The sequence below is a fragment of the Phoca vitulina genome, unplaced genomic scaffold, assembly GCF_004348235.1.
Source record: "Phoca vitulina isolate PV1807 unplaced genomic scaffold, GSC_HSeal_1.0 scaffold7, whole genome shotgun sequence".
Classification (NCBI taxonomy): Eukaryota; Metazoa; Chordata; class Mammalia; order Carnivora; family Phocidae; genus Phoca; species Phoca vitulina.
In genome coordinates, this window is record NW_022589710.1 from 69,195,205 (window position 1) to 69,208,085 (window position 12,881).

Genomic DNA, 12,881 nt, shown 5'->3' on the forward strand with positions numbered 1-12,881 from the left:
GACCCAAGGTTTGGTTTCCCTTCACTCTGAGCTATCGTGTTTTTTTTTTTTTTAAGATTTTTATTTATTTGACAGAGAGAGAAAGAGCACACAAGCAGGGGGAGCGGCAGAGGGAGAGAGAGAAGCAGGCTCCCCTGCTGAGCAGGGAGCCCGATGCGGGGCTCGATCTCAGGATCCTGGGATCATGACCTGAGCTGAAGGCAGCCGCTTAACCGACTGAGCCACCCAGGCGCCCTCACTCTGAGCGATTGTGTCTGCGTTTCCAGGTGTCTACGTTCTCGTCCAGGCGTGTGCTGGTCACATGGCAGACTGGTCAAGACTGAAAGGAAGCCCAGCTCAAGTCAAGAGAAACGGATGCCAAGGGTCCCCCCAAAACCCCGTGTCAGAAGGCCTCAGAGAGCCCAGCTCGTCCACCTGGGAGGACTGCAAACCAGCTCAGTGTCCTGGGCCTGTCACCAAGCAGCGGGACAACAGCCACTCGGCGTGAAGGGCTGAGCCCCTGTCGCCCTGCAGCGCTCCCTCGTCTCACACGTAACTAAAGATGGAAAAGGTTTAAGATGAAAAATGTTTGACAAATGCCCCCAGCTTAAATGGAATAAACCCAGTGAACAAAATAATCAGGTCATCTAGTAATTAGAAAAAGTATACAATCTCATTAGTCTATTTTTTAAAAATTCCACCTGATTACTACATTAAAACAAACCCCTAAGTTTTCTCTGGTCATATATACGTTTCAACAATGTCAATTCCAAACAGTCTTACTCATTTTTTCGTAACAGCACAAAGGAATCAACAAACTTCGGCCACACGCCATCTAACCGAGCCTCAGCTCCCGGAGACCCACACGTACCAGGTAATTCTCGTCCTGGAAGGCGTAGTGCAGCGTAGTGATCCACTGGCAGTCCCCGTTCACCAGCACGTCGCGCTCTTCTCGGAAACAAGCAGTCTGTAAGCAATCAGGGGGAGAGGCGGTCTATGTCCATCTGAGGAGTACAGTCCCGAAGAGAGGGGACCCTGCTGGGACCCAGGCTCTGGAGACAGTGCAGGAAGCCTGGCCTCCCTCCCTCACCTGCAACCTCCCCCCCAGGCGGCTCCCACCTGCTCCTCAGTCTTTCTTTACCTGCACTGGCTGAGAGGCCGAGTGCCTCCGGGTTCCTCCCGGCCCCTGCCCACACGGGCACTGGAGGCTGCTGAGAACTCCCTCCTCATGATGAGCCTCCCCCCACCACGTGCCCACTGCTCCAGCCGGAGAGTCCACCTGGCTCGAGGGTGGACGCCAGCCCCTCCCACCCAGCAATGCCTGACCTCTTCTGAGCAGGCCAGCTTCGTCTTGACGGCCTATGGCGTGGCCACCCCGTGTCTGCCCTCTCGCAGACCGTATGGCTGGCAGGGGAGGGCACACCCCCGCCTCCTGATCTGAGCCATGCCGTGGCATTTACTTCCAGCATACTGATGCACGTGATCGCAACAGGATGCTATGAAGACCTATGGCCCATCGCATATGGGTAAAAGACTAGCTTTTAGGCTGTCATGGTTTGTTCAAGAGGTTTACTACATAGGTGGCCCCTGTATTTAAAATGCCCAGGTTCTCTGGCAAAATTATAATAAAACGTTCTCTTTATTGAGCACAGAACATTTTAACTCCTTCTTGTATTTGAATCTTGCAAAGCTTCACAAAAACGAGAGTGGCACTAACAGGGGCCCCGCCCTGCCAGGCACTGGAGAATTCTACCTGTTCTCTCAGGAGACTCACAGTGGCCTGTAGAACTTGTTTCTTATAAGCTTTGTTCTAAACTTGTTTTCTCAAGTTTTTCTTTCAAAAAGATGACTGAAGTAGATGTGCCCCGATTCTACTAATTAAAAGCAGAGAAAATAACTCGAATGGGCCAGCAATCAGCTTACACTGTCCAGCTGTGCAGAGACCAGAGGTCCCGGAGCCCCTGCGGCCCCTCAGCCAGTGGCCACCAAGACTACAGGGCCTGGTGCGGGGCGGCCACAAGACGCTCCGCGTTCTCAAGCGTCTACCTATCCACGCTTAGAATGAAAGCCATTCTTACACTGAGGATCAGCAGCATAGTGACCCACAGACAGGAAATATACATATTATTCAGCAGTTTTGTTTTGTTTTCAGAGCAAAGTTTCAGGACTTTTCTTTTTATGAGCTAAAAGCCCAGCATGATCCACAAGTTATGAATTCACACGGCTTTGCAACTTCTGTACCGCCCCCTCTTGTTGACTTCACGCGTTTAAAGATTTTTAGAAGTTAATATAAAATTTAATGTTCAATATAGGCTTACTAAATAAGAATAAAAAAAAGAATTACTGTAACCAGCATTTTATATCAATATTATGTTTTTGTACCATCACACACACATACCCCATTACATATATTCTGAGATAATCATAATTATCATAAATCATATATAATCATAATAATTCTTGGACTTTTCAGAGTATGCCAATTAGGATCTCTGTAACCAGATTTAAATTTCAAAATTCCATAATTTTAAAATGTACTCACCAAGACATTTGGGTAAATACTAACTAGTATGATAAGGTGAGAATCACCTCTCCCTAATCTTGAGACTTCTCACTCCTATAAAAATATAAACTTGAATGAATTTGCTACTAGCATTTATTCCCCCAAAGTTTTATAGAACACTAGCTGCTTTGTTCCCCACGGAAGAGTCACTTCAGCGGCATTCCTGTGACAACCGGAGCACCAGTGGTGCGAAGAAGGGCTGCTGGGCACCAGGTGAGGAAGGTATCTGGAGCCCAGGTGACCGCACAATGGTGATGCATTCGCTGGGCAATCCAGGGTGAGGCCTCGTGTGGGCGCACGGCAGGAAGGGGGGTACACACGGGGAAGCAGAAGAAGCCGCAAGTGACAAGACGTGATGAGCTCAAGATGCTGAGTGAACATGCCCACCCACCTAGTTAACGACAACCTGAGCTCAGGAGAGGGATCTGACCAGAATAAACATCTGTACTGTGATCTGCCCAAGGTGGCAGGATCAGCCCAGGTAAGAATTAGAGAACACAGGGGGAAGGGCCACCTAAAATTACAAGGAAGGTTCAGAGTGACAGGATGAGGGAGACCAGAAACCAGGGAAGGAGTTCCCAAAGGAGGAGGAGACCAATCCGGGGGCGTGCAGTCCCAGGGTGAGCTTGCTTCACAGCTGGGGCGCAGCAGGGGCGGCGTGGATGGGGGTAATGGGTGAGGCTGGATGCTGCCACAGGTGTGTGGACGGCGCTGGGCCTGGGCAGTCCAGCGAGAGGACACAGGGTAAGTGACGGAGCCCGAGGCGAAGCAGAGGGGCACAGAGCATGGCTGGTGAGGATAGACCGGGGGGCGAGTATGGGCAGCACCAGAGGAAAAGCTCGGGCTCACTCCACAGCCTCACCTGTCTCCGTCGGGGCCAGGAGCATGAAATAGGCTCCCCAGACATGGACACAGCACTCAGGAAAAACGCATCTGAAACATCTACTTACGATTCTCATCCTCCCTCTAGGAGGGAGCATTAAAGACATTTCTGTACTTAAGTAGGCTCCAAATTCAATAATGCCTTTTGCGCATGAAGCAGAACTGAGATAAATGCCTAAAATTTCCATGAAGGCTTTAATGTTCCCTTTCAGTAAACAGCTCTGGCGGGGGAGGGGCTCCGCAGTGCAGCGGACAGCCAGGACGGGGCTGACGTCGTGGCGACAAAAAGCAGTTCACTTGGGTCAAGGAGGGAGGCCCAGATCTGGGAGGGCTGTGGTCTGGACCCCACGTGGTGTCGTGGCCCCTTTCCTCTCACATAAACCCCCGTTCAACTGTTGATTAGTCACCACTCCACGCTTACCTCTGCTCTTTTAAGCATTTCCCACTTGTTGAGGATTTTCATGGCGTAGATGCGTTCAGTGTTCTTCATTTTGACAACAGCAACCTGGAATACGAACAGGAGTTTAACAACAATGTAGTTAATGGAACAAAAGGCCAGCACATTTTCATATAACTACAGTGAAATCTTAATTGCCTGGGGGAAATGAAACGCTGGAAAATGAGCTGCTGAGGAAAGAGGAGTTTTTTACGTAAACAAAGATTTGCCCTTTTAAGCCTCAAGACTTGATGTTAGCCGTGCTGCACCTGGCACTGACTCGCTCAGTTCAAAAACCTTCAGGGTGAGCGATGGGTGCACAGGGGGGTTCACCGTCCTCTCCTTTGGCGCATGCCTGGGATTTTCATCAGAAAAACCTTAAAAATCTACTCACTGCTCCCAAGCCTTCCTCCCTGTGTCCGAGGGCTCCGTCCCCACAGCCTTCCTACGCGCCCCGCTGGTGCTCACATCTACCTCTCACAGGCGGGATTCAAGTCCAGCTCCAGCACAAGCCATTCTGGGCCCATGGGCCTCAGTTTCTCATCCTCCTGGTGGAGCGGTGTTCAGGCAGGGCCTAGAAGGTGTCATTGCTCCCACGCTGATGAGAGCACTTCCTAGACCAGCTGTCCCCACGATCCTGAGAGGAAAGTGTTTCCAAAGCCATTCTGCTCAAGGAAAAGGGCAATACCACAAATATTCCCAATCTTGTTTATGGAATCATCCAGAAACGTTTCTCTCAACTTTGCCTGAGTGGTGGTGGGGGGGGGGGGCGGTGTGCACTTCTGAGCTACCAGTTTCATATGCTCTCATCACGGGACGTGGAGTTCTGGACTGTCCACGTTCCCTCTGGGAGGGGGCTCCTAAGCGGCACGTCCCATGATCTCAGTGCTATCGTTCCACATACCCAGGCTCCACTGCAGACCCCCACAGACAACCTCCCCTGGCGTGTCATTAGGAAAAAATAGTTCAGTTAGAACCATATATGTTCTTCATAAAGACGGTCCCAGCATTGACAGAGTCCTCATTTCTGTGATCCGCTCAGTGCTGTCACTGAAACTGGGCACACTTCAGGTACATGATGACAGGAATATCCCAGGGAGGCAACGGCAATAACACCTCATTACCACAGAGTGCCATGTAATGGTAGTACTGTTAAGAATCCAAAATTCTAGTCCTGGCAGGGGAGGGCTGGCGAGCACGTGCAGGGAGCCCAGACGGGATGCAGAAAGGCTGGGGGGCGGGAGGAGCTAGACGAGGGAGCCGGTGATATGAGGAGCCCAGGCCACGGGGCCCAGGGAGGGGTGGCATGAAGCCAGAGCGGGGTGGCAGAGAGCACAGCTGGGGTCTGATCAGAGGCCAGAGCAGTTTCCAAGGGAGAAACGGGGGCACGACACACAACTGCCCACACTCGCTCGGGGAGGCCAGGGCTTTCTCCCTCGACTATTTATAAAGCATTTTTGGAGGAGTACTTCCTTTCTGTGCATTCTACCGAAGCAGATGCAGTAGGGGTACCATCAGGTGCTTGTAGCAGAAAAATCGTCAAAAATACTGACATGTTTTCTAAGACAGATCACAGGCCTTGTTCAACTCAGCAGGCAGAGGAGGCACCTGAGAGCAGAGCGGCCGCCCGGTGAACTCACTGCTTTGTTCCTTGTCCGGCGCACAGTGGGAAATGTGCGCCCCGCACAACCAACCCCACACCGCATTTCGTAGCCGTGCGGTCACAGCAGGTGGGCTCACTGGCAGGCAGAGCACGTCAGCTGCTGCGCTGGGGCCGCGTGTCACGGCTTCTCCTCGGAACCCCCCACCACGGGCTCCCCCAGCCCGAGCTAAAGGCAGAGTCTATGCAGAGGCGTCAATACATTTCAAAGTCGAAGAGGCGCACTGTAAAAGTCCCTGATCCTGGTCCGCTGTGGGGACCTGGGCCTCCCTGGCGGGGGCATGACGCCAAGCAAGGCGCCCGGGGCAGAGGCCATGGCCTCCGGGGTCGGCTGTGCGGCCCAGGGCAGCGAGGCCGGCACGCCTGAGGCGAGCGGAGGTCGGGAGGGCAGTGCAGAGGGCCGTGCTCATGAGCGGCCCGGGCTCCGACGGCAGGCGAGCCGCCCACGGGGAGAACGGCCACTGCCTCGCCCTCCCTGCACTCTGGAAAAGGACCACCGAGCTCTTTTTCAATTCACAAATGGATTTTTAATAGACTTCTTTGTCTCTAAGAAACAATATTCAGGGCAACTCTTACCTGTCACAAGCTTCTGCTTCTTTTTCTCTGAATTCTTTCAGACTCTCCCCGCCAAGCACCACTCTCCCAACGATCCCAATAATGACCCCCTCCCCAGATCAGCGCACCGGGTCCTAAAAATGCTGTTGTGGCCGTTAGGCAAAGTCAGCACAATGAAGTTTATCTTACCTCTCCAAAAGCCCCTCTTCCGATCACTTTAATGATTTCGAAGTCTTCTCGATGAAGCTGCATCTCCTTCACCAGTTGTGTAAATGGTTTAGCTACAAATTTAAAAAAGCGAATCAACAATTACTCTCATAAGTTGAGACTACATAAAAATTCAATTGACTGGGGCATTCTACTAAATTACATAGCTTTTTTAGAAAAAAAGTTTACTTTTTAAATATTTAATATCTGGCAAGTTTTGGAAAGTCCGTATTTATGCTCAATGAATGTAGATGTTTATCATCGCACCTACACTCTGTTATAACAAACGCTGCCACAACAGAGATCCCCCAGTAAAAATCACTGAAGCTAGGGTCTACTTTGCTGGGCAAGCAACTGGTGGGCACATTCGCAGCCGTCCCGCAGCGACAGCCCACCGCAGCCCACAGAACCAGCTATCCTCCAGGTGAGCAAGCGCCGGGCTCCACCTGTCAGCTCAGTGGAGCCCCGGGGCAGCTGCGGGAACACGAGACGTTCTCCAAGAACGGGGGCGATCCTTACACCACGCGGGCAGTGCTCCCGTACATCGTAACCATCCTTACCAACTGCATGGAGCCTCTAACAGTGACTTCAGTAAGAAATGAGGACAAGCACCTTCCACAGCACTCACGTGTTCCACATTTTAGGAGGAGGAAACTGAGCCGGGTTTCTGGGGACAGTCTACTGGGTTGAATAGTGTCATGTCTCCCCTCTGCCCCCCAATCAATAGCGTCCATCCAGAACCTGGGAACGTGGCCTTATTTGGAAGTAGGGTCTTTGCGAATTAAGGTAAGGTCACAAACAGGAATGACACGGGCCCTAAATCCAACAGGACTGGAGTCCTTATTAAAAAGAGGGAATTTGGACACAGAGGGAAAAAAGCTACATGAGGATGGAGGCACAGACTGGAGCAATTTGGTCACAAGCCAAGGAACCCCGCCTCCGCCAGAAGCTGGAAGACATGGGGAGTCTTCCCTGGAGCCTCCAGAGGGAGCACGGCCCTGCTCACACCCTGACTTTGGACTTCTGGCCTCCAGAACTGTGACAGGAAGATGTCTCAGCGGTGTTGAGCCGCCCCCAGGTCGTGGACAGCACTCCAGAGAGTGCGGGTAAGTTCCCTGCCAGGAGCAGAGCAAGTGGCAGCGCCCGGACAGACGTCCTGTGGTTCACCTCCCGAGCAGGCTCACTCCCCACCACCACCTGTCCCGCCCTTGGTCTGACTTCCATTCAATCACATCTCTTACACCTCACACCTGTTCTTATTTTCACCTCCAGGCCTAAATCCCCGTTTGATGCTAACCTGTATTCTACACAGTTCTATTTTAAATTCTCCACTACTAGTTTTGCAAAACATTTCCACTGTGGAACTGTTACCGCTATCAGTGTAAGTGCCCATCGGCACAGAGATTAGGGAACAGAACACATAGGGCCTGATTTTAAAAAAAAAAAAAAAAAAAAAGGCCAGGCTAAAGAAAACCCTTGAGCTACAACTTGAAAGGTCATCTATGGCTCATCTTTATTTCTTTCAAATATCACCCCAAATAACCATTCCCAGAACGCCTAATGGAAATATGTACTTCAAACAGCCACCGAAAACCTCAACCTCTCTGGGTATCTTCTCGGGGAACCGCATGGTACCGTTCCTTCTACAATGAAGAAAAACAATCCCAACAAATCTGTTCTATTTTACCACCGGAAGAGAGAGATGCAGAAAGGAAAGCACACTGACCAGCTACGAACAAACCCCACCACTAAGCACAGTCGAGGGCACGCTGTAGAAACGCCCGCTCTGGCAGGGGTACAACGCAACGTTCTGGACCCTTCCACAAATACCCCACGACTCACGAAAGGTGGTAGCCACTGTTGTAAATGTACAAACCAGTCATGCAAGTCAAAGAAAATTCCACCCGGAATCGTGCCAAGAGTCAATTTAACTTGTCCGTGTTCCCGTTCCATCTTGCTCGTAGACAGTCAATGTTTCATATTTTCTGTATTCTTTTATTTTCTTAGACATTTCATGTCTCTGTACTCAATTATCATTTTAACAGATGCATACTATTTCACTAAGTTGACACACCAACCACTGTAAATGGTGTGTCTGTTGAACAGATAGGTTAAACATTCCTTTTTTGTTAAAGAAAAATTTATTTGGGGCGCCTGGGTGGCTCAGTCGTTAAGCGTCTGCCTTCGGCTCAGGTCATGGTCCCAGGGTCCTGGGATCGAGCCCCACATCGGGCTCCCTACTCGGCAGGAAGCTTGCTTCTTCCTCTCCGACTGCCCCTGCTTGTGTTCCTGCTCTCACTCTCTCTCTCTGTCAAATAAATAAATAAATATTTAAAAAAAGAAGAAGAAGAAGAAGAAAGATTTATTTGAGAAAGAGAGAGTGCGCGCGCACACGAGCAGGAGGGGCAGAGGGAGAGAGAATCCGAAGCAGACTCTGTGCTGAGCATGGGGCCTGATGTGGGGCTCGATACCACGACCCTGAGATCACAACCTGAGTCGAAACTAAGAGTTGGACATTTAATTGACTGTGCCCCCCAGGTGCCCCTCATTATTTTAAAAAAGATTTTATTTATTTATTTGAGAGAGAAAGTGCACGTGCATGAGAGGGGGAAGGGCAGAGGGAGAGGCAGATGCAGACTCAGTGCTGAACACGGGGCCTGATGACACGGGGCTCAATCCCAGGACCCTGAGATCACGACCTGAGCTGAAGTCAGACGCTTAACTAAGCTGCCACTCAGGCGCCCCTGAACATTTAATTTTTAAAACTATTATCTTCCTGGGAGGTCTGGGTGGCTCAGTCGGTTAAGCATCTGCCTTGGGCTCAGGTCCTGATCTCAGGGTCCTGGGATCGAGCCCCGCACCGGGCTCCCTACTCTTCGGGGAGCCTGCTTCTCCCTCTGCCTCTACAGCTCCCCCTGCTCGTGCTCTCTCTCTAATAAAATCTTAAAAAAAAAAAACACCTATCTTCTTACAGTGAATAACTTCACAATGAACATTTTCATGCACACAAGCTTTTTTACTATTTTTTTTTTAAAGATTTTATTTATTTATTTGACACAGAGAGAGAGGAATCACAAGTAGGCAGAGTGGCAGGGAGCGGCAGAGGGAGAAGCAGGCTTCCCGCTGAGCAGGGAGCCCGATGTGGGACTCGATCCCAGGACCCTGGGATCATGACCTGAGCCGAAGGCAGACACTTAACAACTGAGCCACCCAGGCGCCCCTTTTTTTACTATTTTAAAATAATTTTTAGGCTGAAATTCCAGAACTCTCCAACGGACACTACCGTTTTCTGCAGCTCCTAATCTGCCGTCCATACTATGGCCCGAGTCACCGCTCCCCGCCCCAACACCGTACGTGGGTGCCTACCTGCCTGAAACTGGCAGTTCTCTGAGGCCCAGGGAAGCCGGCAGGACACCCCCATTATGCGGATTATCTACTCATCCCATTTGCTCACTGGTCACGTCTTAATCTCGTTCAACGGACTGCGTAAGTGCTTTATTCCTTGTGAGACAGCTTACCTGTAAACACCACGCCTCCATCATGTCCCCGCTTTTCATCTTAATCATATTATTCTTACAGAAATTATTACTTCTAATAAAAGTATTTCTAATAAAACTGAATTGATTCATTCTTCCTTCGTCATTTTACTATTAAGGTTTAGAAAGTTATCAACTCTTTCAAGATCTGATATTCAATCCTGTTTTTTGCTAAATGGCTTTTAAAAATAGTTAACCTGTCATTCATCTGTTGTTGAGAGCATGTTGTTGGAGCATGAAGTGTTTATCTTAATCTCTGGCTGTAACCGTCTCTGCGTCGTATTTAAGTGGTCCAGTTCTGCTGGGAGTGTGGGGGAGAGAGCCCCAGCTTCCAATCGGCTCAGGTCCCAAGTGCACCAGCTGGTAGCGGTCCATCTTAGGAAGTCATTTCGTCCTCTGTGATTAACTTTCCTCACCCATAAAATGGGCAAAACGCCTTCCCTGCCCACCTCAGGGGCCCATGAACAATGACATCAAGGCGGGTGGAAGTGCCTCATGGCAAGGCTGCCACCCGGAATGCCGTCATCACTCCATCTCTGCTCTTTCCACATCAATCATCTTATTTACCTTCCTCATCAAGTTTCCTTTTTTTTAAAAAAAGATTTTATTTATGTGAGAGAAAGAGTGAGACAGAGTTGGGGGGGCAGAGGGAGAAACAGACAGATGAGGGCCTCGGGGGGACCATGACCTGGGCCGAAGGCACTTAACCCACTGAACCACCCAGGCGCCCCTCTCCTACTCTTTGATAGAAGCAATTTTGTTGCTTTTTTTTTTGCCTTGTACACAGTTCTGTGCAAATTTTCCTGAAATGGATGGACATGGGTTCATCAGGGCCAGTCAGATAAACGGGAAAAACCATGGAAATGGAGATGAACACTTGAAACGATATCCAAGAGTTCTGAGGACAGAGTAAAAATATGACACTGGTGTGTAAAAATTATTAAGACTGCATTAACTAAAACCAGAATAGAGAATCACACGGCAGCGGCAGACCACCCTGCTAACCACACAGATGTAAGGGGCCATGAAATCACGCTGATCAGACAGGACTTAACAGGTGAAAAGCAGAAAGAGTAACATTTCAAATGGGCTCTCAATCAGTATCAATACAAAAGCAGGGAGACTCCGCCATCCGGACTGGGCAGAGTCAAGAGACAGAAACACACAGTTAATGAATAAGAAAATCTGACATAAAGAACTGTTAACGAGGTAACTAAAAAGCAGGAAGGGAACTTATCGTGGGGACAGCAGATGTGGATCAGGGGAACCAAAGGAAGATGCTGGAATTTTTGACACCTAGGCGAAGGGCTCTGTTGAGCTGAGGGTGGGATGCTGCTGCTGGTACTGGGGTCTCTAGGCTCAAAGGTGCATCCCATGGGCTGGGAGCCAGGGAGCTGGGATCTCCGAAAGTGTGGGAGAACGCCCACCTGGGAGCCGCTGCCCACTGCTAGCAGGCACTTTGGCCAGAAGGAAGAAGCGTTACTAAGGGCGTCACTCAAGGGAAGAGGAGCAGGCAGGAAGACCCCAGTCCCTTCTGTCTCCTCCGCCCCTCCAGTCTCCTACTAGCACCCTTTAGACAGGGCCCAGCAGAGAGCAGGGGTCAGAGCCCAACCGGGGAGATGCTGGGGTCAGGAGGACGTCCCCGCAGGGAAACGGAACAGGGTGAACAGGAGGGGAGATCTGTTCTATCCAGGAGGACCGATCACATAAGTAAACAGATTCAGGACAAGGGGAATCAGGTTCCTCACCGCCAGAGAAGTGAGTTACGGGTAAGTCACGAATCCTGCAGTACTGGGTTAGAATCGGAGGCATCAGTGTGACCTCAGGATTTTCAACGTACAGAGACATCACAACACAGACATAAGTAGCAGCGTACATCCACACAGCCCTCGCTCCACCCACGGACAGGGCCTGGGGGCAGCAGCATCCCAGCAGCAAGCACGTCGAGCGCCCGGCTCGGGTTCTCGGGGCCATTCTCCCGCAGAGCAACCCGGGCTCCTCAGGCACTCCAGAGCCCGGCCTGGAACATTTTGTGGGAGGAAGGAAAGACACGCTCAAAGAATACTGGTCAATCAAAGTAAATACTGATAGTCACAAATTACATAAATTAGAAGGAAACCAGGAGTCCATACTGATATTCATGAATTTAAAAAATCTGATGAGAAATGAGATATTTATGTAGATTCAAAGCACATCCAAATGAAATAGTTCTCAATGACAAAGGGAAGCAAGTAGCTTTACGGTGACGTCAGGCAGACACTTCTCCCTAAGTCAAGCGACCAGAGTGAACACCATCACCAGTTATGTGACAAAATGAAACTGTGCCGGCACCCGGCAGGACACAGTGAGGAAAGGCAGCGTCGCTTCTGGACATACCCCGAATTTAATCATGAGGAAACAGGACGTAAACCTACATAAAGGAACATTCTACAAAGTAACTGGCCTGCAATGTTCAAAAATTTTAAGGTCATGAAAGCCAAGGCGAGACTGAGGAAATGTTCCCACAGAAGGGAACTGAATGGCCAGGCCGAGGAGGAGTGGCGTGTGGCTCTGCGCGGGCCCGGGGTGCCACGGAGGGGAAAGCGAGCGGGCTGGTGGCCCTTCCGTGGGCTTGGAAGAGCAACTCACTCTCAAATCGTCGGGGGCACTTCTGCATACTGTTTGTTATTTGCAACTTTTCTCTGAGTTTGAACATGTTTCAAGAAAATTCTTGAACATCTTTTTAAAGATTCTCTCTCATTATCTGGAAAGCAGGCTGCAGGGGGCAGGAGTGGAAGCAGAGCGAGCAGAGGGTGCTGCCTCCCCACGAGAGCTAGCAACAGCAGCTTCGAGGCCCACAGTGACAGTGACAGCGATGCGGGCCCTGGACACGAGGAGCAGGCGGCCACACCCAGGTTAGGCCCCGGAAATGCAGTGGTCTGCAATGTGGGGTGAAGCAGAGGAGACTCAAGGGGACCGCTGTGGTAGGATGCCAGAAACTCACGGGGGACACACCCAGGATGAGCAGGTTTGGGGCGGGGAGGGAGCGATGACGGAGTAGTGGAGTCCAAGTATTCCACGGTT

The 12,881-nt window shown here is 50.5% G+C and overlaps 1 protein-coding gene across 2 annotated transcripts in view; it reads right to left on the reverse strand.

Moving 5' to 3' along the window:
• CDC42BPB (CDC42 binding protein kinase beta) overlaps positions 1–12,881 on the reverse strand; it is a 97,500-nt gene that overhangs the window by 51,744 nt on the left and 32,875 nt on the right. For both annotated transcript variants that reach the window (XM_032405977.1, XM_032405978.1), the window contains exons 2-4: positions 6,265–6,356; positions 3,846–3,929; positions 851–946 (exon numbers count right to left, since the gene is read on the reverse strand). In XM_032405977.1, coding sequence (XP_032261868.1) covers positions 851–946; positions 3,846–3,929; positions 6,265–6,356 — 272 coding nt within the window. The remainder of the gene's footprint in view (positions 1–850; positions 947–3,845; positions 3,930–6,264; positions 6,357–12,881) is intronic.